The sequence below is a fragment of the Labeo rohita genome, chromosome 8 (genome assembly GCF_022985175.1).
Source record: "Labeo rohita strain BAU-BD-2019 chromosome 8, IGBB_LRoh.1.0, whole genome shotgun sequence".
NCBI lineage: Eukaryota > Metazoa > Chordata > Actinopteri > Cypriniformes > Cyprinidae > Labeo > Labeo rohita.
In genome coordinates this window covers 20,595,052-20,621,646 of record NC_066876.1, presented here as the reverse complement: position 1 = coordinate 20,621,646, position 26,595 = coordinate 20,595,052, and the positions used below count along the sequence as shown (strand labels likewise).

General features: G+C 36.0%; 4 protein-coding genes across 5 annotated transcripts; all 4 read left to right on the top strand.

The window, feature by feature from the left end:
* Positions 1-668: 668 nt before the first annotated feature.
* mkrn4 (makorin, ring finger protein, 4) lies at positions 669-5,174 on the top strand. Of its 2 annotated transcripts, none has more exons than XM_051116350.1 (8): positions 669-808; positions 1,604-1,735; positions 1,812-2,086; positions 2,182-2,315; positions 2,838-3,079; positions 3,896-4,006; positions 4,086-4,203; positions 4,641-5,174. In XM_051116350.1, exons 1-8 carry the CDS (start codon positions 711-713, stop codon positions 4,758-4,760), a joined length of 1,230 nt encoding a protein of 409 aa, XP_050972307.1. In that variant the 5' UTR covers positions 669-710; the 3' UTR covers positions 4,761-5,174. The 2 variants fall into 2 exon arrangements, with proteins under 2 accessions (XP_050972307.1, XP_050972308.1); XM_051116351.1 differs by lacking the exon at positions 669-808 and adding an exon at positions 1,027-1,191.
* A 441-nt stretch (positions 5,175-5,615) lies between these two features.
* On the top strand, positions 5,616-14,137 carry fance (FA complementation group E). The gene is made up of 10 exons (XM_051117709.1): positions 5,616-6,013; positions 8,614-9,178; positions 9,296-9,340; positions 9,421-9,477; positions 9,571-9,714; positions 11,717-11,840; positions 12,455-12,530; positions 12,655-12,721; positions 12,798-12,923; positions 13,785-14,137. Exons 1-10 carry the CDS (start codon positions 5,811-5,813, stop codon positions 13,884-13,886), a joined length of 1,509 nt encoding a protein of 502 aa, XP_050973666.1. The 5' UTR covers positions 5,616-5,810; the 3' UTR covers positions 13,887-14,137.
* Positions 14,138-14,479: 342 nt separating this feature from the next.
* On the top strand, positions 14,480-17,727 carry rpl10a (ribosomal protein L10a). Its single transcript, XM_051117711.1, has 6 exons — positions 14,480-14,625; positions 15,061-15,132; positions 15,374-15,454; positions 15,861-16,009; positions 16,091-16,263; positions 17,505-17,727. Exons 1-6 carry the CDS (start codon positions 14,621-14,623, stop codon positions 17,673-17,675), a joined length of 651 nt encoding a protein of 216 aa, XP_050973668.1. The 5' UTR covers positions 14,480-14,620; the 3' UTR covers positions 17,676-17,727.
* A 133-nt stretch (positions 17,728-17,860) lies between these two features.
* si:ch211-163l21.11 (inositol 1,4,5-triphosphate receptor associated 2) lies at positions 17,861-26,441 on the top strand. Its single transcript, XM_051117710.1, has 13 exons — positions 17,861-18,181; positions 20,065-20,131; positions 20,211-20,277; positions 20,978-21,005; positions 22,549-22,689; positions 22,771-22,902; positions 22,988-23,135; positions 23,228-23,271; positions 23,412-23,462; positions 23,573-23,691; positions 25,775-25,903; positions 26,005-26,133; positions 26,231-26,441. The coding sequence occupies exons 1-13, from the start codon at positions 18,179-18,181 to the stop codon at positions 26,361-26,363; spliced, it is 1,191 nt and encodes a 396-aa protein (XP_050973667.1). The 5' UTR covers positions 17,861-18,178; the 3' UTR covers positions 26,364-26,441.
* Positions 26,442-26,595: the final 154 nt, after the last annotated feature.

The following is a 26,595-nucleotide window of genomic DNA, read 5'->3' as shown; positions in this document are numbered from 1 at the left end:
TTTTCAGTGAATCGGTTGAACTGCTTCATAAACGAGTTTGAACTGCTGTCTGAGTGATTTGTTCGCGAGTCGAATTGAATCGGTCCGTTCGGTTCTCGAGTCATATTGAACAGAGAACCGCTTATTCAGAACTGATTTTAATGTGACCCTGGACCACAAAACCAGTCTTAAGTAGCAATGGTATATTTGTAGCAATAGCTAAAAATACATTGTATGGGTCAAAATTATCAATATTTCTTTTATGCCAAAAATCATTAGGATATTAAGTAAAAATCATGTTCTGTAAAAATATTGTGTAAGTTTTCTATCGTAAATATATCAAAACTTAACTTTTGATTAGTAATATGCATTGCTAAGAACTAAATTTGAAAAACTTTAAAGGCATCATACATCAGTGGAAAGCTTAGTTTTGCTTTCAGGTGATAAATCTCAATTTTAAAAAAATGACTCTTATGACTGGTTTTGTGGTACAGGGTCACATGTTTAATTATATTCATCATTATATTCAGTCTATATAATTAGTGGTATTGTACTGTTAGATTTACAAGATACACAAGAATCGCTGAATTGTTTTTCTGAATCGACTGTGTTCAAAAGAACCGTTTGCTGGAACTGATTCGAACCCTCATTAGACATCACGTTTTAAGATGCCTGCCTGTTCATCACACCTCCAAATAGGAAGGCCCCGCCCAACAATTATAAAAGTGTGCATGCCATTAGCCATCCATCAGGCAAAGAGGGACAAGCGCAAGATGGAAAGGGACGCACAATCATCCAAAGGCCCAGGAGAAAACAGTGCAGTTTGTAGGTGGGTATGTTCTTCAGCTCTTAGCATTTGCACTAGTGTGCAGATCAGTAGTTGTTGGGTCAGTGCAGTGCCACCAAGCAAACAATTAGGGAAATCATCTATTAAGAAAAAGATCTGCAGGTTTATATGAATTGAGACCCAAGAGCATCCAACTTCGCTGTTTATTCTATAGAAAACACACGGGCGTCCCTGGTTGGTCAGCGCGCGTTCTGCGTGACGTGGGTCTCCAGCGCTTCACTTTCTCCCCAACTCTTCAGTCCGTTTACTTGCTCCGACAACTGCACTAAAACAAGCTTTTTGGAGGCTCTAAAAATGGATCGGTATCGCATACCGTGTAGACAATCGAGAAAAGGCAGCTCAAATGTGGAAAGAGAAGTCTGCAGGTAGTTTTCGACTGGATGAAAAGTTCGTTTTCAGCCCCGATCATCTGTTTGAAAGAATGACTTTTCCTGCTTTAACGTTTCTCGGCGCAGATGTTTACATCCGGTTAAGGCAGCGAGCGATTTGTTTTTGTTGTAACGTTAGTAGGAAGACTAGTGAGTTACAACAAACATCATGATATTTTGTTATACTTTTGAACTGCAACGTAGTTGGAAAAAACCGTTGCAAGATTTGTTAGTTCCTAAGTGTGTTTCCGTGTACTACTGCAGTCAATAACAACATAAAGAGTGCTCAAGGATTCAAAACTGTTTCTCTTTTCCTTTTTTTATTAAAACATCTGCAGCTTTTTGACAACTTGTGAAACAGCTGCAGTTGTCCACAAATATGTAATGAGCGTGTTGTTGTGTTTTGCAGGCAGTTCATCAATGGATCTTGTCGCTATGGTCCGAGTTGTTACTATCTGCATGAGTTTCCTGCAGTACCGTCGTTTCAGGTTCAGTGTAGGTACTTCCAGAAAGGTGGCTGCTGGTTTGGTGACCGTTGCAGGTAAGAAACCAGTTGGCTTTTTTTTGGAACATCACGTGTTGTTAGAAAAGCAGTTTACGAGTTGCATGGCTTGCAGGTATCTCCACGTTCCTCAAGCGGGTGAAGGTTCTTCAGGGAGCAGCAGACGTGGTTCAGCACCCGCTGTGTTCCCCTCTGCGCTGGCGGGCCGTTCTCTAGCTGACCGCCGAGGATCTGAGCCCTCTCTTCTCCTGCCTCAAGGCGCCTACAGCCTGAATCGAAGGGGTTCAGAGCCTCTGGTCACAAGTATGTGTGTGCTGCAGCAGAACTTTGAACATTTGACTACAGGCATTGCAGAGGAGGAAGAGTTGGAAGATGGACCTCCTCAGCAGGGTATTACTGTTTACTCGGGTTTTTCTTTGAAACTGCAAAAGAAATTATAAATTGATTTTGGTAAATTATAAATTGATTTCTGTTGTCATTTTCAGGTGCAATGAGATCGCTGCATCAAATCGGTACTATAGTTTCCAGTTCATCACATAACTACAACTCGGCAGCTTTTGTGCCTGGCGCAGCACCTGCCGAAGTCCAAAAAGTAACTGTATCTGAAGCCGAGACACAGGTCAGAAACGCTATGTATTTGTGACCCTGGACCACAAAACCAGTCATAAGGGTCAATATTTTTTATATATATATATATATAATTTATTAATATTTAAATCATCTGACAGCTAGGTAATAGATAAGATTTCCATTGATGGTTTGTTAGGTGAGGACAATATTTGGCGGAGATGCAACTATTTGAAAATCTGGAATCTGAGGATGCAAAAAAATTTGAAATATTGAGAAAATCGCCTTTAAAGTTGTCCAAATGAATTTCTTAGCAATGCACATTACTAATCAAAAATTAAGTTGATATATTTATGGTAGGAAATTGATTAAATATCTTCACTGAACATGATCTTTACTTAATATCCTAGTGATTTTTGGCATAAAAGAACATAAAATCCCATGCAATGTATTGTTTGCTATTGCTACAAATATACCCGTGCTACTTAAGACTGGTTTTGTGGTCCAGGGTCACATTTCTGAAGCTATTTAGGTTTCGTCTGCATGAGTTTAATGAAGTGTTTTTGGATAATAGGTGACTGGTTCACCAGAGAGACCAGATCAGGGTGGCGCTGCAGTGTCGACGGAGCGGCAGCGTTCAAGTTCCTTTGACCAAAGCAAAGATGTGGCCTGTGGTATCTGCATGGATAAAATTTCTGAGAAATCCACCATTCAGGAACGGCGTTATGGCATCCTACCCAACTGCAATCATGCTTTCTGCATCAGCTGCATTGTTACCTGGCGAAAAACAAAGGACTTCCAGGAAGATGTCATCAAGTGAGTTTTATTTTTCTTTCTGACTCCCCTTCTCCCTCTTGCATGTATAGAGGGTTTGCACTTATGTCATGATTTGGTCAGTTACCTGGATGTGTGGCCTTATTGGCGATACTTGGATGTAAACAACCACATTGATTGCATGGTTAATGTACTACTGAATATGTTGTTCTGCTAATTTATGCTGTCTAAACCACAGACAAAACTTGTGGAAGCTGCCAAATCATATAGAGAATTACTTGGTAAGCAGGAAAGGGCACAGTATTTTGACAAACTAAAGTTAATAGGTGGTAAAGATGTGTATAAGCAGCATAAACTAAGATATCAGTCTAATATTTCACCTACCTGACTGGACATGATGATAACAAACATGAATGTGTTCAAGATTTTTGACCTGGAAATCCTGGTTTAGTTTGGACAACCACAAACTCCTTTTGTTCCTCAGACTGTTTTTTGCACTCTTCTCCTTAATTTGTTCTAACTTCTGGCAGACTATAGTACTCCAAATGTTTTTCCCAGTCTGAACGATTAGTACAGCCCAAAACATGACAATAATTGACCATTTTTAGCAGCAATAATCAACAAAATATTAGTTTTGTCCGGTTTAGTGACATTGTTTACGTTCAGTGCCGCCAGTGTGGCTGTACGATGACGCATTATGAAAACTCTATAAAACTGTATAAATGTTGTTGTTGTTGTTGTTGTTGTTGTTGTTATTATTATTATTATTATTATTATTATTATTATTATTATTATTATTATTATTATTATTATTATTTTATTTATTTTTTTTTTTTTTTAACTTTTTATTTTTTAAAGGGGCTGTCCACAGTGCAGAGTGAAATCTTCCTTTTACATTCCCAGCAAGCACTGGGTCTGTGATGGGGAGGAAAAGGCATCATTGATAGCTGCTTTCAAAGAAAGAAGCAGGTTAGACTGGTTCACATTCATGCTGTCAAATCTTTTGTAATGACTTATTTATACTGATTCTGGAATTGTTTGTTTATAGTAAGTTAAAGTGCACTTTCTTCATGCGTCATGGATGCTGCCCCTTTAAATCGGAGTGCATCTACAGTCATGACATGCCCCCTAATCACACACACCGTCGCAGGCGCTCGGCACCCAGGGTAATGTTTCTTTTTATTAATTTTACTTTGCATTTTCTGCATTTTATATCCCTTGTTTATCCACCTTTTTCTTTCCATAAGAACAGGTGTGGCCATTTGTAAACTTTATGGGTCTGACTTAAGGTCTCATCCGCATCCAGCTATTTTCAGCTGTACAAAACGGCTCATTTTGCTCCTTGATATTGCAAATTCATGTGTCTTAGTATGTTTTCTTAATACACACTGCAAACACTGGTTTACTGCATGTTGTTATTCATCTCATTTCCCTATAATAAACCGAAAAAAACGCACATAGGCTTACTTCTGCGTTAAAGAAAAAGGTGGATAAACTGCAGTTCAGTTAATTAGTGGGAAAATGTTCACTGTGCTGCTTTGCAGTGCTAGGTTTACTCTGTCGAAAATCATCAGTTAGCTATTTCAATCTGATTTGTTTTCAGGACACAGCTGAGATGTTGGAGGATTTGGGTATTGATGGCATCCAGCTTTGGAGTTACATCTTTGCCCTAACTCTGCTGGATGAAGATGATGATGACCTGCTGGATTTTCTTGATGACTAAGGACCATCTAGAGTCATGTATATGTTGGCTCAGCCTTAAATGAGCTTTTGCTTATCTTCTGCACTGAAATCTAATAGTCTCTTTTTAGGGTTGGCTTCACTTTAGCTAGCCTTAACTGTTTGGCTAATTATTTAGCCGTGTAATTTACTATGTGTTTTTTGTGTGAGTGTGAAAGTATTTTGCCTTTAGTTTATGGGAGTGGGTGGGGGGGAAAAAAGTTTGAATGTTTAAATCAAATCGAGTGTACCTTCAGGAGAAACTAGGGCAAAAAAAGTTAATGTTAACTGAATGCGCGGTCACTTATTTCAGCTTGCTTTTTCACTTGTTGATTGTTTAGTACTTCCATCTGTGCTGCTTCCTGATTGTTGCACCCTTTTGTCTGATACCTTTATATGAAATCAGATTTTAATTTTGTATACTTTGTAGTAGTTTATATTATTGCCAGTATTTTGCAAAACACTAAATGTGCAACCTGTCAGCAGGCTTTTGATAATATTGTTCTCTTCAGCAGTGTTAACAGGTTATACCAAGACTTGATGTCACATTTTATTACTTTTAGTACGTTTATATTCAAAGAAAAGCGAAAATAAAAAATGTTCCACTGTTTGCCTTACTTGATCCTCTTTTATGTTGCCAGTCATGTAGCCACAGCTGCTTTGAGGAGGGTGGGCTGGGGGGCACTTTGGAGTTAAATTTTATTATTATTATTATTATTATTATTATTATTATTATTATTATTATTATTATTATTTCCTACAAATAAATCCTTTTTAAAATTTAAGATGACACACATTTCGCAAAACTGCTGGTGAATGTTTTTATTGTAATTCCGCTCCAAACCTGCAGGGGTCTCCACTATATTATAAGCGTTTGTGTAGCGCCACAAAGAACCGTTTCGAAACTTTGTACACAGAAATTCCTTGAGCTGTCATTGTTTTGATAATATATATTTCTGCTTTATCTGGGACCACGACGTCTCTCATTTTGAAATGACAGTAGTAGCAGCAGTCTTCGTTGGTGGTGTCTGATATCTGTGACTGAGGCCCAGTGATGGATCTGAAAGCTCTGTTGCAGCGTTTTGACGGACGGTCCCGGTTTCTGGTTCACGCACTGCATTCAGGAGCAGCCGGGGCGAAAAATGCCCAGACGGTTTTCAATAAACAGCGCAGATCTGATCCAGATTTCACCCTCATTCCGTTTTTGGAAACTTTGTGCCAGCAAGAAGCATGTGTGAGCGAGGACGCTCTCGTTCTGTAAGTAAAATTGGTGCGAATGATCCTAAATCTGTTGAGAATAATGTCACCCTGTAAACAATCACAGTTATGAAATATTATACTTCATCACAACAGTTATATTTTCTTTTGCATGTAACTGTCTGGTGATGTATATAAAAAAAAGCTGGCTGTTCGAAAATTGCTCTTTCATTTTTTTGTTTTTTGTTTGGTAAATAAATGCCTCTTCATTTACATATTACATGCATTTTAAATACAGTTGAGGTCAAAAGTTTACATACACCTTGCAGAATGTGCAAAATGTTAATTATTTTACCAAAATATGAGGGATCATACAAAATACATGTTATTTTTTTATTTATTACTGACCTGAATAAGACTTTTCACATAAAAGACATTTACATATAGTCCTTTTTTGTTTTGTTTAGTCATAGTTGTCATAGTTTGTCCTGAACAATTAACTGCCTGCTGTTCTCTGGAAAAATCCTTCAGGGCCCACAAATTCCTTTTCCAGCAGGTTCAAATGCTCACTGATGCTTCAAAATGAAAAATGATGCATTAAGAGCCAGGGGTGTAAACTTTTGAATAGAATGAAGATGTGTACATTTTTCTTCTCCTTGTTTTCATTTAGTACTGCCCTTCAGAAACTACAAAAGATACTTACATGTTTCCCAGAGGACAAAATAAATGTACCCTGATCTTCAGATTCAAAAAATGTTTTACCTTAATGCATCGTTTTTCCTTATGGAGCATCAGTGAGTGTTAGAACCTTCTGTAAGAGTTGCATGTGAGTCCCTCAGTTGTCCTCGGTTTGAAAAGCTGGATCTCCAAATCGGATAGTCATTGTTGGAAAGGGTTCAAATACACAAAATTGCTGAAAAACCAAACAATTTGTGGGATCTGAAGGATTTTTTCCTGAAGAACAGCGAGCAGTTTAACTGTTCAGGATAAACAAGGGACTCATGAACAACTATCACTAAACAAACAAGACACTGCTGTGGATTATTCAGGTAACAACTATTATTTATCTCTTGTGGACTATTGTAAATGTCTTTTGTGTGAAATACCATATTCATGACAGTAAAAATAGCATGCATTTTGTATGATCCCTCTTATTTTGTTAAAATAATTAACATTTTGCAGATTCTGCAAGGTGTATGTAAACTTTTGACCTCAACTGTATATGGGCCATTCTACAGAACTGGTTCAAAGTCAGAGTTGGGGGAAAAAATGGCTTTTTTCACAAATGTATGCAAATTGTATAATATCCAAAGTACACATTTCTAGTAATTGTGCAGTTAATTTTCATATTGTATTTTAAGAATGTTATGGAATATTTGTCCTCTCCCCAAATTTGTCACTACCGAAACACATTAATATATAATTTAATAGGAAGGATTATATCGATCTATTAGGTCTTTGCTTACATCTTCATTTTAAATATATTTTTTTAGGGCTATATTTTTTGAGTTTGCCTAATATATGTGTGTGTACTGTTCGTAATTATTATGTATATATAAATACAAACACGTTCATGTATACATTTTAAGAAATATTTACAAGTATATGTATTTTTGATAATTTTTATATAATTTATATTATCTATAAATAAAAATATTTTGTACATAACATATTTCTCTTAAATATATACATTAACTTGTGTGCATTTATATATACATAATAATTACACACAGTACACACAGATTTATTAGGCAAACTCAAACTTGTATTTTGTATGCGATTAATCGTGATTAATCATTTGACAGCCCTAATATTTTTGTTTATTTTATTAATATGTTTTCTGAGGTAAATCAATAACAATTACGATTTTAACAATATTTCAAGTGTGATTTATGAGATTTGTTGTTTGTTTGTTTTTTTTTTAATCCAGTTTTTCTTTGTAAAAGGCAAAAAGTTGATCATACTGATTTCAGACTTTCAGAAGATTCATTTGTTTGAATATACATTGAACCAAACACTATCATAACATCTTAGTTGATAATTCAGATTACTTTATTACAAAACATCCCATGTTTCCCATGTTTTTGATATTGATCTTATTTGCAAAACTGTGCTAAAATTTTGTTTATTTCCCACAAATAAATGATGGTGTGTTCCCTTTTGTCACTAACAAAACAATGATGACATGCTTAGGTCGTGACTGTTACGATAGTGACGATTTTATGGGATAACACCCAAAAAACAAAGATGTTCCAACTTCAAATGTTTCGGTAGTGACCGTTTTAGATGCTTTTGAACCTAGCTCATAGATGCTAGTCAGCACATGGTTAACTAGCACAGTTCTGAACAGTTGTACACGTATAAAAACGAAATATTACTGAATAATTCCCACAAAAGTGTTAATTATAAGACCGTGGTGTTGGTTTGTGACATTCTTTAAAGTTACACACAAATCTTTCATACTTTTGAACACATGTAGCTATGAGAGAGAGGGACACAGGAATATTTCCTGATCATAAATGTAGGGGTCTCAGCCAATGGACTAAAACATACACTGTTTCAGTCATTTTGGGTCCTATTGTGTTGTAAAACAAAGATACATTCATTTTTATATTTCCCTATGTCACTTGTGCTAATAATTCTTCTCTTTTGTTTTGCAGTAAACCTTTGGTGTGCTTGTTTTCTGAAGGTTTTAAGCAAAATCTGCTGTGTTTTCTACATCTGATTCACCCTGGACTACCCAAAGACCGCGTTCATCACCTCCTTGAGTGTCTGACTCAGGATGATGTGGAAAATCAGTGGGCTTGTGTCTTAATCAAGCAGCTCCAAAGAGATATTGAGGGGACTAGGAAAGAGACCCTCCTCACCTTAAACTGTACAGGGAAACTAAAGAGTCTCTGTGAGAGATTCAGGAATGCTGATGCAAAGGGAAGATGGGCTGCTTGTTTTGAGGGGCTTGAATCAGAGGGTAAAGAGAGCAACGTGACAGTTTTATCTCAGAAAAAGCGGAAGAGTGACTACATGGATCATGACGGAGATGTCCAGGAAGATCACCAAAGTAAAAGGGTTAAGATGGATTTCTGGCCATGTGACGAAGAAGAGAAGTTGACTGAAGAGGAGGAACCTAAAATGAGAACATCACAACTGGAGCAGAGTGCTGCTTCTGTATCACAGGCTCATTCTGATGTGTTGGGATCTTTAAAAAACCTGCCAGAGCACATGAAGGTAAACTGAAGTTAAACTGATTTTCATGCCCACACTTTCATGTATAAATCTCAGAAAAGTTGCTGTTCTTCAGGATCAATAAATTATACATTTATAAAACATTCATTCTCTTTTTAGGCTGCTGTTCCTGTGATCAAAGAATTACTAGATACAGAGTCAACGGTTAGAAATCTTTGTTTTATGATGCAAATGTAACTGTTTTTGCCTTTTCATTTGTATAATTTTAATTTTTTGCTTCACAGTGGGATGAGAGCTCGGTGTCTGCTTTGAAAGTATTTCATGAATGTGACCCCAATGAGGTTTGTGGTGTTTCACTTGAACATTAATTGTTTTTTGGATTTGTTACTCTGGAAATGTTTCCATTAGTATGGATTTGTTATATCTGATCACAGGTGGAGATATTGTGTTCGATGCTGGGTTTGTCTGAAGCATCTGAACAGAGTTTACCTCAGTTCTGTAGCTGTCTGTTGGAGCTGTCGCCAGACCTCAGTCACAGCACTGCTTGTGCTGTGATCACACACCTTCTGCTGGAAAAAGTTAGTACATTCATGTTTGTAACAGGTTATTAAAAAAAAAAAAAAATTTTAATCATAATTTGGAATTAGAACAACCAGGGGAAAAGATGTTTTATTCATGTTATTAAATAAAATATATTTTATGTAATTAAAATCAGTCATATACACTACCGGTCAAAAGTTTCTGAACTGCAAGATTTGTAATGATTTCTAAAAAAGTCTCTTCTGCTCACCAAGCCTGCATTTATTTGATCCAAAATATAGCAATGCAGTAATATTGTTAAATATTTGTATTATTTAAAATAACTGCTTTCTATTTGAATATATTTTAAAATGTAATTTATTCCTGTGATCAAAGCTACATTTTCAGCATCATTACTCCAGTCTTCAGTGTCACATGATCCTTCATAAATCATTCTAATATGCTCATTTTCTGTTATTTTATTATTATCAATATTTAAAACAGTTGAGTATTTTTTTAAGGATTTTTTGATGAATTAAAAGATCCAATGTTCAGCATTTATCTGAAATAAAAAGCTTTTGTAATATTGCACACTATATGTTCAAAAGCTTGGAGTCAGTATAATGTTATAATTTTTTTTTTTTTTTTTTTTTACTGAACACAAAAGAAATTATGTCAGCGCGATAGCCTTGTGGGCAGTGCACTGACATACAGCGCCGTTGCTCTCTCTCACTTCGTTTCCTGTCCATTCTGATCTGTCCTATCATAATAAAGGATAAAAATGCCAAAAATAAAATCTTTAAAAAAAAACACACACAAACAAAATTATAAAAGTTAATACTTTTACTTAGCAAGGATGCTAAAATTCTATTCAGCTGTTTTCAACATAATAATAATAATAATAATAATAATATTGTTTTGAGCAGAAAATCAGAATATTAGAATGATTTCTGACTTTCATGTGACTGGAGTAATGATGCCAAAAAATCAGCTTTGAAATCACAAGAATAAATTACATTTTAAAATATATTCAAATAAAAAACAGTTATTTTAAATAGTAGAAATATTTCAAAATTTTACAGCTTTTGCTGAAATTTGGATCAAATGAATGCAGGCTTGGTGAGCAAAAGAAACTTCTTTAAAAACATTTAAAATCTTACTGTTCAAAGCCTTTTGACTGGTAGTGTACATATATTACAGTTTAAAGGTTTGGGATCTGTAAAATTTTTAAAAAAGAAATTAAATTACTTTAATTCAGCAAGTATGCATTAAATTAATCAAAAGTGACTAATAAAAACTGAACGTTCTGTTAATCAAAAAATCTTTAAAAGATATATCATGCTTTCCACAAAAATGTTAAGCAGCACAACTGTTTTCATCACTGATAATTGATAAGTAATGTTTCTTGAGCACCACATCAGCATATTAGAATGATTTCTGAAGAATCATGTAACACTGACAACTGGAGTAATGGCTGCTGGAAAAATAAGCTTTGTCATCAAAAGAATAAATCATATTTAAAATAGAACAGTCATTTTAAATTGCAATAATATTTCACAATATTATTGTCTTTACTATATTCATAATCAAATATATGCAGCCTTACAAAGCTTAAGAAAATTTTCGTAAAAACATCAAAAATCTTACCAAAACATCAAACTTTTGAACTGTATGGGTGTTTGGCTCCTTTTATGATTTGTTTATTTGTTTATGAATTTATAAGTATTATGCTTTAGCTACAGCTTTTAAGTGTTTTTTTTTATATATATATTTACCATATAGACCATTTCGCTAGATGTAAACAACACTGGTCCAGAAGCACTTCCTGTTTTTTTGTTTTTTTGTTGTTTTTTTTATTTCACATATACAAATACATCTTAAAGGTGCTAATGTAACATTTTCATCCAGTCAAATGTTATGTTGGTTGTATTTTTTTGTGATGTTTGTGTAAAGTTAAAAAAAAAAGAAACAGGAAGTGTATCGGGACCAGTATGTTTACATCTGATGAAATGCTCTATATAACCTTAATCACACTTATGTTCATGCATTTCTCTGCCTTAGATTCTGTCCCTCGCAGAACCTGCCTCTCGCTGTTTGGTAACAGCCGTAATGTCTCTTTGCACTCGTTACCCCAGACCAACCTGCCAGGCTCTGATAGAGCCAGTTTTACAGAAGGGACAAACTGGTATGAGTATGTTTTCTGGATATCAAGTTAGCATATATTTACCTTTTTTTTTATTTATATACTTAAAGGGTTCTTTTACCCAAAAATGACAATTTTGTCATTAATTACCCACCCTCATGTCGTTCCAAACCTTTCGTTCATCTTCGGAACACAAATTAAGATATTTTTGATGAAATCCGAGAGCTTTCTGACCCTAAATAGACAGCAATGTAACTGAAATGTTCCAAGACCCAAAAGGGTTGTAAGAACATTGCTAAAATAGTCCATGTGTCAGCACTGATAGCCTTGGGCAGCATACCGACGGGTGTCCCAAGTTCGAATGCCGCCTCGCGGACCTTTCCCAATCCCACCCCCCCTCTCTCTCTCCTAATTGCTTCCTGTCATATCTCAACTGTCCTATCATGAAAAATGCAAAAAATTAAAAAATAGTCCATGTGACATCAGTGGTTCAACTGTAATTTCTGTAATATCTTAATTTGTATTCCGGGTCTTATGGGATTGGAACGACATGAGGGTGAGTAATAAAGATGGAATGTTTGTTTTTGTATGAAATAAACCTTATATTTTAGGCCCTTTTTTTTTTTTAGTAAACACTACTTGTATTTTTTCTTTAGGAAGCGCCCAGGCAGAATTACTTTGTAGACTGGTAGTGGACTGCCTTGAGCCACATCACAGGCTTCTTGTATTTCAGTGAGTCTGAACATCACAATTCAGCTTTTAGAAAGAAATGGGTCTTGATCATTTTTGGAATATATTATGCTTTTGTAATTTGACATGGTTTAGCTGATCACAGAAATTTGCTTTCAAATCTTAGAACAATACTTGGAGTTTCCTGGGATGAGGGAGTGTTATCAGTCATCCATGCATTGCTGGATTCAAAGGTAGTTAAGAAAGCTCTTTTGAATTTTAAAGGATCTTTTAGTCCTTTGTTAATGGTTTCTGTTGTTATGCTCACAGCTTGAGCTGAGTGAGGAGGATTTCTCTCTCTTCACCAATCAGCTTTGCAGCCAGTCTCCACATTTCAGCAAATCTATGAAGTTTGCCAAGATGTTGCTGAGTGTCTTGACCAAGTATCAGTCACATGTGAGTACAACTGTAATGACTGGAAATAACTCATTCTAAAAGTTCAACGCTTCAACAAAACCTTTGACCACAATATTAAAAAAATTCACTTCCAGAATTAAAATTTCATGATAATTTACTCAACCCTACGTCATCCAAAATGTTCATGTCTTTCTTCTCTCATCTGAAAAGAAATTAAGGTTTTTGAGGAAAACATTCCAGGATTTTTCTCCATATAGTGGACTTTAAAGGTGGCCAACAGGTTAAATGTCTAAATTGCAGTCCCAGCTAAGGAATAAGGGTCTTATCTAGTGAAACAATTGGTTATTTTCTAAAAAAAAAAAAAACAAATACAAATTTATATACTTTTTAACCACAAATGCTCAACCTTACGCATTCCGTAATCACACCGACCCAGTATTTACAAAGGGAACGTGCAAAGAAAGTCAAACAGCCTTCATAAAAAAAGGTAAAACAACGATGTCGGATGATTTTGAAGTTGGAGGAAGAAATGAGATGGAGTTTTCGCTCTACCCGACCTTTTTTAACCAAAGTACACAGACGAAGAACTAACCAAACGTGGACCTTTTCAACATGATTACGTAATGCGTGAAGACGTGCATGCGCATCGCAGAGCTAGTGCAAGATGAGCATTTGTGGTTAAACATTTGTGAATGAAAATCTTGGATGACATGAGGTGAGTAAATTATCAGGAAATTTTAATTCTGGAAGTGAACTTCTTAAAAAATAGAAGTAGAATTTTATGGTCCATATTTTATGGTCCTGTTTTATAAACAGTGTTTTTTTACTTTTGATTTTAGTTTATTTAATATTTTATTTTTTTATTATTATTATTATTATTATTATTTTTTTGCATTTCAGGTAAACCCTGCATGCCACCACACACTTTCCAGTTGCCTGTCTTTCAACGAAACCTTCCTCAAGAAATCATTGCAGGCTGCATTAAAACGGATTTCCCTTTGAATCATATTATGCCCATTTTAAATGGCTCTTCAGTGCATGATTTTTAGTTGCTCAGATTGTATAATTTTGTGAATATATTTTGTAAATGTAATAAAAAATTATTTGTGCTGTATAGTTGTATGTAGATAAAATGTATATATTGAATGGGATAACTCTTTATATCAATAAATATTTATATTATTTAATAAACACCATATTTTCAAATTGTATTATTTAAGTGTTATGTACTAACATATTTGAATTAAGATGAATTTGTGTGGTAGATTAAAAGTATAAAATGTAATGTAATTGTTTATTTTACACACTTTTGACACATTAAAAAATTGTTTGTGAAATGTAAAGTTTGTATTCTCCTCCTTAAGATTTTTTTTTTAATTGTAAAAAATAATAATCGACATTAGCAGAAAAAGATAAGAGAGGGACATACAGACGTCAGAAAAGCTTATAAGAGCGTTACAAAAGTTAAAGAAAAATATCATCATAAAAGATTTCAAATAAAAAAGTTCCTTACAACAAACTCAAGAATTGTATATGTTCTCAAAGCCTTTGAAAACGGGACTTTATATCAAAGAAGAACGGAGTGTAAAGTTCTCTGCTGGTTACATTTTTGTAGCCACAACAATCATGGCGGCTCCGGAAGTCCGTTTTTCACCCTCTGTCGCTTATATTCGGCGCAACTTCCCTTCATACTTCCTTTTTCGAGCTCCGTGTGAAAGGAGAGGCATCACGGCAAAATGAGGCACGTGAGAACGGTTCATTTATAATGTATTTAATTGAATATAAACCTTATTCTACGATTTAATAGACACGTAAACAAATATATCGTCAAGCAATGTTAGTCGAAAACCGTGAGGTTTGTTTTCCTTGACAACCTCGAGCTTCAGAGCTAACGTTGCCGCGCAGCATAGCCGGGTCATCCGGAATGCAATCCGGTTTAATCTGACGTTTATTTAACTTCATCTGAAATCATAATCGTTCTGGCCATTATTATTCACATCTAACCTAAGTAATATCGATATATTGAGGTTTAAAAAACAAAATTTGAAGCATGTCAACCAGTGATACATTCACCGGTCAGTCTGCCTACGTAGTCAAAGCGACGTTCATGCACTCGAGTCACTCAGAACAAATTATAGTTATGCAATTAATCATATTTTATGTGTTTCTTCAACAGCAAGGTCTCAAGAGACACTTTGTACGAGGCTGTTCGGGAGGTCCAGGCTGGTGCCCGTCTTAAGAAGAAAAAGTAAGAAGCTAATCGTCGTGTTTTCATTAGTGGACACCATGTGGCACGCCACATACGTGTTTATAGCATCTCTTTTTGTCATAAATACTTTTTTTAAATACTAGCATGTATTTCAATTGTGTACTACTGTCTAATAAATATGTATAAGTGTGAACCTACTTGTTTTTGGTATGGTTACAAGTATGTATGTATACAGTAGTAGTATATAATGAGTGGTAACTTAGTGATTTTCATATTTAAGGTTCCTTGAGACTGTGGAACTGCAGATCAGCTTGAAGAACTACGATCCCCAGAAGGACAAGCGTTTCTCAGGCACTGTCAGGTTCGGCCCTTTACTGTATCACCCAGCCTTCTGTCTGTCTGCCTTTTTGCACTGCCTGAATAAAAATCGGTATATCTTGACATGAATTAGTCATTCAGATTACGTGAATGGGCAGGTTAAAAGCAGGCAGGTGAGAACTGCCTCGGGTAGTCTGTCTGAACCATCTGTTCTCTGGATTGGTGAAGCAGACGGACCCCTACCCTGGGTCTTAAAACATGAGGGGAGGCTATAGGTGACGGCCTTCGTGCCGTACCTAAGCCGACCATTTTGTTATATGCCTGTGCTATCAACACCTGATTCCATCTGAGGTGGTATGGGTAAGACTCTTCTGTTCTGCCTCACGTTGGTCAAAAAGGGTCTGATATGCTTCTGTTCGTCAGTCAGTTTTTTCCGTCACCCCTCACAGGCTGAAGACCACCCCACGTCCCAAGTTCTCCGTGTGCATTCTTGGTGACCAGCAGCATTGTGATGAAGCCAAGGCCGCTGAGCTTCCACACATGGACATTGAGGCTCTTAAAAAGCTCAACAAGAACAAGAAACTGGTCAAGAAGTTGGGTGAGTTTAGTTTCGAGAGAACATTAGCATTTATGTTGTGGATTGAGTCTACATATTGATGTTTTGTTGGTTTCTTTTTAGCAAAGAAATATGATGCTTTCCTGGCTTCTGAGTCTCTGATCAAGCAGATTCCTCGTATTCTGGGACCTGGTCTCAACAAGGCAGGAAAGTTCCCCTCTCTGCTCACCCATAACGAGAACCTGGGCACCAAGGTGGATGAAGTGAAATCCACCATCAAATTCCAGATGAAGAAGGTACGTTTTTATTGAAAGTGCTTTGAACATATTAAATTTGTCAAAGGTGAGAAGTATAGACCTGTATAATATTGGAAAAAAAATTCTATTTTAAATAAATGATTAATTTATTTGATTTTATTTTTTTATAAAGACTTTTCTGCACATCAAGGCTGCATTTATTTGATTAAAAATACAGAAAAATGGTAATATTGTGAAATATTATTGCAATTTAAAATAGTAGTTTTCTATTATAATATACTTTAAAATAGAATTTAATCCTGTGATGCAAAGCTGAATTTTCAGCATAATTACTCTTCAGTGTTACATGATCCTTTTTCATTTTAATATGCTGATTTATTATCAATGTTGAAAACGGTTGTGCTGCTTTATTTATTCATTTATTTTTTTTTTTTTTTTTTGGAATCTGTGATACTATTTTTTGGGATTCTTTAAATAAAAACATTTGAGAAAAAACAGCATTTATTTAAAATAGAAATCTTTAACAATACACAATCATTCACAGTTTGGGATCAATAAATGTTTTTCTTTCTTTGTTTGACAAAAGTTAATACTTTTATGCAGCAAGGATGTGTTAAATTGATAAAAAAAAAGTGATGGTAGGGAGAATTAAATTGTTAGAAAATATTTATATTTTACATAAATGCTGTTCTTAACTTTTTAATTCGAAGAATTCTAAAAAATTATGAAGCAGCACAAGTTTCCAACATTGATAAATCAGCATATCATTATGATTTCTGAGGGATTGTGTGACAGACTGGAGTAATGGCTGATAAAAATTTAGCTTTGCATCACAGAAATAATTCTATTCTAAAGTATATTAAAGAGAACTGTTATTTTAAATTGCAATATTTCATAATACTATTTTTTTTTTTTTTTAAATCAAATAAATGGAACTTTGTTGGGCGTAAGTGACTGCTTCAAAAGAAATTAAAAATTGTACTGATTCCAAACTTTTGAACAGCAGTGTACGTAATTTTTTGTTGTTGTTTTTTTTTTTTTTTTTTTTTACATGAATTAAACTTGTAACATTTTGATATAATATCCCAGCATTACTGGTTTTAGAACGTTTTTACTCAAGTAAATGCAGCCTTGTTGAACAGAGGAGACTTTTAAACATAACAGATTACAGATCTTTAGTCTTTGCTGTTGTAAAGACATGCTGATTGAGAGGCTTAATTTTAAGAGCTCCTGAATTTATATTACTTGAAGTTGTTAATGGTTGTCTCTGTCATGTTTAGGTTCTGTGTCTGGCTGTGGCCGTTGGTCATGTCAGGATGACTGAGGAAGAGCTGGTCTACAACATCCACCTGGCTGTTAACTTCCTGGTGTCTCTGCTGAAGAAGAACTGGCAGAACGTCAGAGCGCTCTACATCAAGAGCACCATGGGAAAGCCACAGCGCCTCTATTAGAGACTCTGTTCCTCAGTTTTCTACAATAAATGTGGAGTTGATCCAAATCTCATCTGTTTGTGTGTCTTTCCTAAATGCTGAATATGCTTATTTGATTAAATGTTATCAGTGTGGAAGTTGCACAAACTGATTAGAATAGTTTCTCAAAGATTTGTAGAAAATGTATAGATCATAAGGAAGCTGTGTAATTTCTTGTAGTTCTTATAAAAACCTTGATGTAAAACATGGATAAATTAAGAATTTATTAATATGGCTAAGAACAATTTTTGCAAGTTGGGTCACCTTCATGGTGTATTGTAGTATGTATTTTTGCAGTTGTCTTTTGTAGCATTGATTTTTAGCTCAATTCAGGTTGTGTCATACTAGGCTCTGTGGCAGCCATGACTTGTTTAAAACGGCATCATTAGTCTGCCAGTTTTCTTGACTCGATCTCTTAATGAGATTAAGTAGTGTCCGTTGGGAGTAGGAAGAGAAGTAGAGAGCAAGAAATCACAGCAAATGTCATGGTAAGCAAGTGTTTGTCTTTATACTTTGTGGATTTTACCTTGAGCAGAAGTAAATCTGTGCATAGGACTGGCGATAATTGAAGTGTCGGTAGTAGGCTTTTGTTCAGAGATCACAATGTGTAGGCAAAATTCGTAGTTCTACTATGGTTTTAGTAGTTCAGGAAATAAGGATAACCTTCGTTTGAACTTGTGTAGTCTGGATATTTAAGACTGATATCTCAGTTCTTAATTATTTTGCAACTTGGAAATGACAAGACCAACTAAATATTGATGTTTTCAAGTTATTTGTTAACTGAAACTGTAATCTAATCATTACTGTTTTTAAAGTATTATAGGTGCTGGTCATATAATTAGAATATCTTCAAAAAAGTTGATTTATTTGACTAATTCCATTCAAGAAGTGAAACTTGTATAATGTATACATTCATTCCACAGACTGATATATTTCAAGTGTTTATTTATTTTAATTTGGATGATTATAACGGACAACTAATGAAAACCCCAAATTCAGTATCTCAGAAAATTAGAATATTGTGAAAAGGTTCAGTATTGAAGATACCTGGTGCCACACTCAGCTAATTAACTCAAAACACCTGCAAAGGTCTTTAAATGGTCTCTCAGGCTGGTTCTATAGGCTACACAATCATGAGGAAGACTGATGATTTGACAGTTGTCCAAAAGACGGCCATTGACACCTTGCACAAGGAGGGCAAGACACAAAAGGTCATTGCAAAAGAGGCTGGCTGTTCACAGAGCTCTGTGTCCAAGCACATTAATAGAGAGGCGAAGGGAAGGAAAAGATGTGGTAGAAAAAAGTGTACAAGCAATAGGGATAACCACACCCTGGAGAGAATTGTGAAACAAAACCCATTTAAAAATGTGGGGGAGATTCACAAAGAGTGGACTGCCGCTGGAGTCAGTGCTTCAAGAACCACTACGCACAGATGTATGCAAGACATGGGTTTCAGCTGTCGCATTCCTTGTCAAGCCACTCTTGAACAACAGACGGCGTCAGAAGCGTCTCGCCTGGGCTAAAGACAAAAAGGACTGGACTGCTGCTGAGTGGTCCAAAGTTATGTTCTCTGATTCTCCAAAGGAAATTTTGCATTTCCTTTGGAAATCAGGGTCCCAGAGTCTGGAGGAAGAGAGGAGAGGCACAGAATCCACATTGCTTGAGGTCCAGTGTAAAGTTTCCACAGTCAGTGATGGTTTGGGGTGCCATGTCATCTGCTGGTGTTGGTCCACTGTGTTTTCTGAGGTCCAAGGTCAACGCAGCTGTATACCAGGACGTTTTAGAGCACTTCAGGCTTCCTGCTGCTGACCAACTTTATGGAGATGCAGATTTCATTTTCCAACAGGACTTGGCACCTGCACACAGTGCCAAAGCTACCAGTACCTGGTTTAAGGACCATGGTATCCCTGTTCTTAATTGGCCAGCAAACTCGCCTGACCTTAACCCCATAGAAAATCTATGGGGTATTGTGAAGAGGAAGATGCGATATGCCAGACCCAACAATGCAGAAGAGCTGAAGGCCACTATCAGAGTAACCTGGGCTCTCATAACACCTGAGCAGTGCCACAGACTGATGGCCAAGATTTCTAAAAATCCTTTCTTTGTATTGGTCTTAAGTAATAGTCTAATTTTCTGAGATACTGAATTTGGGGTTTTCATTAGTTGTCAGTTATAATCATCAAAATTAAAAGAAATAAACACTTGAAATATATCAGTCTGTGTGGAATGAATGTATACATTATACAAGTTTCACTTCTTGAATGGAATTGGTGAAAGAAATCAACTATTTGAAGATATTCTAATTATATGACCAGCACCTGTATGTACTGTAGATTACAATATATTTTGTTTAAACAATATGTCTGATTAGGCTTGTGAAGACCAGCAAGTGCTGACCAACAACCATACAGAGAATAGTGAGCATGACTCTGAGGAAGGTAATGCATCAACAAAACCATTTACACACCAAACATTCCTGATATACATACATTAAAGTGACGTTTTCCTTTTCTGAAGAGTCTAGACATGAGGACCAGCTTGCTTTAGAAGAACCATCTGATGATGTGAGGCTGGGTCCTAACAGGTGATTTGCTCAGACATAAACCATAGCTTTTACTGCAGATAGTTTTATATTACAGGTGTAGCAGTACACAAATGTGACAGTTTGGTATGTACCTCGTTTTTAACATCACTGTTCGGTATGATTTTGGTACAGCGGGGGATAACTACATTCAATTTTAATTACATTTTTCTTGGTGATAAATCTACCTCAGCTTATGCTTTAAACTACAGGGAGCCCTTTTACATTATAAGGTTAGAATTAACAATTTAACCCTTAAACTTAAATTTAATTACTATTTATTTTTAAGCATAATAATCAACAATTAGCTTAAAAAATGTATGCAATCATGTAAATTGCACATAATGTAGTTTTTAAATGAACTTAGAATTTCTATTAGTTAAGTATATTCAATTACACAGTGCCTGTCATAATGTTTCATAACAGACTAATTTAAACATGCATTAAATAATTAAGTTATTAATAACACGCTTCTAAACCGTCCCAGAAGCAAGGCCGTCATGCCACATCAAAAACTGTCAAAACGCCATTTATTGTTTGAATTTCCTGGAAAAAAAAGAAAATGCTGTACTTGTTCGGTACACGTGTACTGAACCGAAAGACTCGTACTGAAAATTTCCGGTATGAATACGTGTACCGTTGCACCCCTACTTTATATTGATAAAGTCTAACGTATAATGTCTGTTATTTCACTCCATTATAGTGTTGACATGACAGAGGAGGAATTGGAGGTCAGTCCTGTTTGTAACAATTCTCTTTAAAATGTGGCATACCTTAATAATTCTGTTTCATTTGGATTGTCTTTTTAATCTAAATAAATGTGTTTTTATGTCTGGCTATATTCAATTAAAATAGTTTTTTTGTCTGCTCACCTTTGCACAATTCTTGGATTCTCAAAGTTTTGTCAGCTGAACCCCTTTGACCTAAAATATTTATTTTAAAGTAGAAGTCCACTTCCAAAAAAAAAAGATTCACATATAATTTACTCACCCCCTTGTCATCCAAGATGTTCATGTCTCTCTTTCTTCAGTTTTTTGAGGAAAACATTTCTGCATTTTTCTGCATTTTCTCCCTCAACTTCGAAAATCATTTCAAAATCATCCTACATTGGTGGAGAAGTACTGACCCAGTCTTTGCAATGTGAACATGCAAAGAAGATCAAACAACTTTAACAAAAAATGGTAAAAGGACGATTTCAAAGTTGAGGGAGAACATGAGATGAGAACTGGAACAAAAACAGTCCAAGCAGAGTAAGACAAGCCGAGCATTTTGCATTAAAATGTATATCAATTGTGTTCTTTTTATTAAAATAACCAGTCGTTACGCTACATAAGACCCTTCTTTCTCAGCTGGGATTGTTTGAAGCCGCATTTAAACGGCATTTTGGAAGTTCAAAATCAGGGCACCATAGCAGTCCCTTATATGAAGAAAAGTGCTGAAATCTTTTCCTCAAAAAACATCATTTCTTTACGACTGAAGAAAGAAAGACATAAACATCTTGGATGACAAGGGGGTGAGTAAATATTTGTAAATTGTTGTTCTGGAAATGGAGTCCTTTAAAGTATCCCCAAGATTTTTAAATTAATATTTTAGTAATTTAATGCATTAACACATTCACATTCATCGTTTTCTGATGCCGATTAAAGGTAAGTCTCAGGTGTCTCAAGAATGTGTCTCTGAAGTTTTAGCTCAAAATACCCCACAGATAATTTATTATATCTTTTTTTAAAAAAATGTCTATTTTGAGTGGAAGCAGAAACACGCTGTTTTTGTGCCTGGATCTTTAAATGCAAATGAGCTGCAGCTTCCCGCCCCCTTTTCCAGAATAGGGCTGTTTCTTTACAGCTTGTAACTCTGCCAAAAAAGCACTTATTTGGTTTTGACTATCATGTCTATTGCACTGAAATCATGTTTTTTTAAGCCATATCAATTTAAACTTATGATATACGGCTTTCTGAGCGCACACATTCGAAAGCAGCTGTCACACGGAATGTGAGTACTAAATGTCTTATTGCACTTAAACTGTCAAGTACACCACACAGGAATTGCAAAAACAGTTAGTTATGTCTGTGAAGGTAAACAGCTGAGAAAGAAATCACATATTTATATTAGATCTCCATGGCAGCTGCATAATATGCAGTAAATAAATCAATAAATCCACTGTTTTCTTGTCTCCTGAGGCTAGGGCTCCAAATAGTGTTCTGTGCTTCTTTGTGCAGTTCCTTGATATATTTGTGAATATATTTTTCTGAGCTGATTTTACTATGATCACAGGCTGCTTTCTCTCGGCTGTCTCTGGCCTTTCGCTGTGACCAGTACACGCTGTGTCAGCGGCTGGAGACAGAGGAACACGCTCGGGACAATGCCGAGGACAACCTCAGACTGGAAGTGGAAAGAGGCAAGGAAGTGCTTGAGGTATGACTACAGTCTGAGAATAGCTTTTTTTTTTTAAAAATGTAGCCTATGCCAATTCTAGGACTGTATTTTTGTCACTAGACACTCAAGGGAATGTGCTTAGATATTAAACGTGCCGGGCTTCTCCAGCGTCTTGAGTTGTGCCTTAACATCATTAAGGGCACCATCGGAAGAATCTCCAACACATCAGAGGTTCTTGGAGCTGTGCATCAGGTATCGGTCCATACTAGATTTTACGCTGGTAGCAAAGCCAGAGAACATAACTTTTAATATGTTAAATCACATTCTTTCTGTATAGGAGGCTAAAGTGAGCCGTGCAGTGGAACTGATGGTGGCTCATGTGGAGAAACTGAAGCGGCGTCATGAGAGGAACAGCGCTGAACTAGAGGAGATGAAGAAACAGATGGAGAAAAGCAGCAGAGAGCGATATGTCTACGAGCAGTGGGGTAGGAAAACACCCATTCAGTTCTTTCATAATGTTAAAGTTCTGATGCATTCACTAGCATTTTGAAGTAACAATGTATCTGTGTCACTACAGAGGAAACTGACACTATTGAAAAGCTGGAGAAAGATTTACAAAAGGTATTGGTATACTTGTTTGGCTTTGAAACGTGGTTTTGTTGTGTTTTCTTAATTTATGTAGATATATAAATAATTTAGATGTGTATTATATGGATTGTTTACAGTATCACCAGTCTCTTTCTCTTCCATCTCGTTCTCAGCCACAGTTACGACGTAGAATCAGTACAAACATCATTGCAAAGCAAATCCAGGTTGGTGCACAATGAGTCTCATCCATTCAGTTACATCTTAACCATAATAAACTTACAGTCTAAACTTAGTCAAAGTGCACTTGTAATTTTCTTTTCTCTTTTATTTGAAGAGGCAAAAAACGAAGGAGTCAGAAGCTATATCATCGTCATTGACCAATGAGATTAGGGAAAAGAGAGAATCAAATACAAAGAAACCAGACCACACAGATGACTGCCAAATGAACAGAGGGTAATTTGGATACATTTGTATATTTACAGTTGCGACGTAACAGATCTTTTCTTCTGTATAGACTGCTGCAGGCATGATGTATTTTTGTAGGCCAAGTTTAGCACTTTCAGCTCTGTCATTCTGAAGTCAATGGATTTTTTTTCCACTGGGTTTTTGTTAAAAGCTTAAAATAAGGTCTGTTGTTAACACAACCTCAGTATATTTTAACATTGTATATGACCTTAAAGGAGGCTGTGTTTTACAATATGTAATATAAGTCTCAGGTTTCAGCTCAAAATACCCCACAGATCATTTATTACAACATTTTGAAAATGGAAGCACACACATCTTGAGTGGAAGCAGAAACACTGTTTTCGTGCATGTCTCTTTAAATGCTAATGAGCTGTTGCTCATTAGAAGTCCACTTTCAGAACAACAATTTACAAATAATTTACTCACCCCTGGTCATCCACGATGTTCATGTCTTTCTTTCTTCAGCCATAAATAAATTATGTTTTTGGAGGAAAACATGGGGTATTTTTCTCCATATAATGGACTGATATGGTGCCCCGATTTTAAACTTCCAAAATGCAGTTTAAATGCAGCTTCAAACGATCCCAAATGTGGTTGTAAACGATCCCAGCCGAGGAAGATGGGTCTTATCTAGCGTAACAATCTGTTATTTTAATAAAAATACTACAATTTATATACTTTTTAATGCCAAACGCTCGTCTTGTCTTACTCTGCCTGAACTTTTTTTGTTCCTGTTCATGACAGAAAAACTCCCATCTCACGTTCTCCCTCAACTTCAAAATCGTCCTATTTGGCTGTTTTACCTTTTTTGTTAAGGGTGTTTGATCTTTTTTGAATGTTCACTTTGCAAAGACTGGGTTGGTACTTCTGCAGCGATGTAGGATGATTTTGAAATGATTTTTGAAGTTGAGGAAGAAAATACAAAGTTTTTCAACATACCCTAACTGTATTGAGCCAGAGTACACAAAGTTCAAGGACTGCAAGGCAAGATGAGCATTTGAGAATAAAAAGTATTTAAATTGTATTTTTTTTTATGTAAATAACCAATCGTTTCGCTAGATAAGACCCTTCTTCCTCGGCTGGGATCGTTTACAACCACATTTGGGATTGTTTGAAGCTGCATTTAAACTGCATTTTGAAAGTTCCAAATCGGGGCACCATAGCAGTCCATTATATGGAGAAAAATGCTGAAATGTTTTCCTCAAAAAACAATTTCTTTACGACTGAAGAAAGAAAGACATGAACATCGTGGATGACAAGGGGGTGAGTAAATTATTTGTAAATTGTTGTTGTCCTTTAATAGCTTGTACCTCGGATTCCCTTCTAAAGACATCAGTTTGGTTTTGATTATCATGTCTATTGCACTGAAATCATGCGTTTTAAACCATATTAGTTTAAACTTTTGATATAGGGTTTTCCGAGCACACCCATTTGAATCACACGCACAGAAAGCGGCTGTCACATGGCATTTGAGTACTAAACTAGTTTTCCTTCATGTCTTACTACACTTAAACTGCCAAACAGGAGTTACAAAAACAGTTAGTTATGCCTGTGAAGGTAAACAGCTGGGAAATAAATTGCATGTTTATATTAGATCTGTGTGGCTGCAGCATAATATACAGATCCCCTTTCTACATTACGGCTCTTATTTGACAGTCCTTGAGAAGATAAGTAGAGTGAAGTCTGAAGGGGAGAGCAGAGTAGCAGTCAGTAGCACCGGGGATTCCAATGGAATGCAGCATGGGGTTTAGAGCTAGCATAGGGGATGTGAACGGTAGACCAGACAGTGAATGACTGAAGGAGAGAGTCTTATATAGGGTGTGGCTGGATTGGATTCAGGTGTGTGTAATTAGATCTCCGGTGATGAGGAACGGGTGGACGGTGCTACTGGTGAGATGGCAGGTGGAGGTGGCTGTGGTGAATGCCTGACAATAGATATCATTTTATATCCTTTTTTACTTGGAAATACATAACATTTTAGAATAAAACAGCTTGTGAATGATATTTTATGCTGACTTACTACAGTACAAGTGTGATTAATAACGACATCCAAAGTCTCACACTTCTGTAGGCAAGTAGTACCTAAAGATGACAGTCCCTCACAAACCGCCGCAGCTGATGCTCCTGAGGAGACGTCCTCTGTGCAAATTCATCCCAACCAAACACTGAGACTTGAGCTGGACCCTGCCTTTGTTAAAAAGTAAGCCACATGGGCACATTGTTTTTGAAAGTTATGTAAGATTCAGTCTGCTGCAGTCAAATAGTGGTATATTAACCATTTCATAATTATGAAAATTACAGAAACACAAATTCACCGCCAGTGTTACCTCATCAAAGACTGAGAAAGAAGGCGTCACTGGAGTATAGTCATACCTGGCTGAAGAAATCTGAGCGCTACCTCAGAAACTGTGATAGATGCGTCATTAACATGTGAGTTTCACGTGATATTCATTATTTATTGATTTATTAATTGTGTAATTTCTCTGTACTTACTCATAATTTGTATTGTTTATGACTCCACATGCAGACAGCGCCCTCTTAGGCAGTGGATGTATCGCTGCCGCTGGATTATCCTTGTCATTTACCTCACTGTTCTGTGCTCGATCATTATATTAGCCATATTAGTGTGGTTGCTGCAAACGCCCGTCTTATGGATGTGAAATCTATCCACCTTATACTTTAATGCGGAAGTAAGCCTATGGGCGAGACTTTCGGTTCATTATCCACTATAGGGAAATAACGAGAAGAATAACAACGTGCAGTAAGTGGTAAAACTGTTCGCACTACAAACCAGTGTATTAAGATAATACATTAAAACAATACTGTAAGACAAAAATCAAGCAGTAACTGGAACCAATAGCTGGATTTACACATGAATGCGCTTGCTATTAC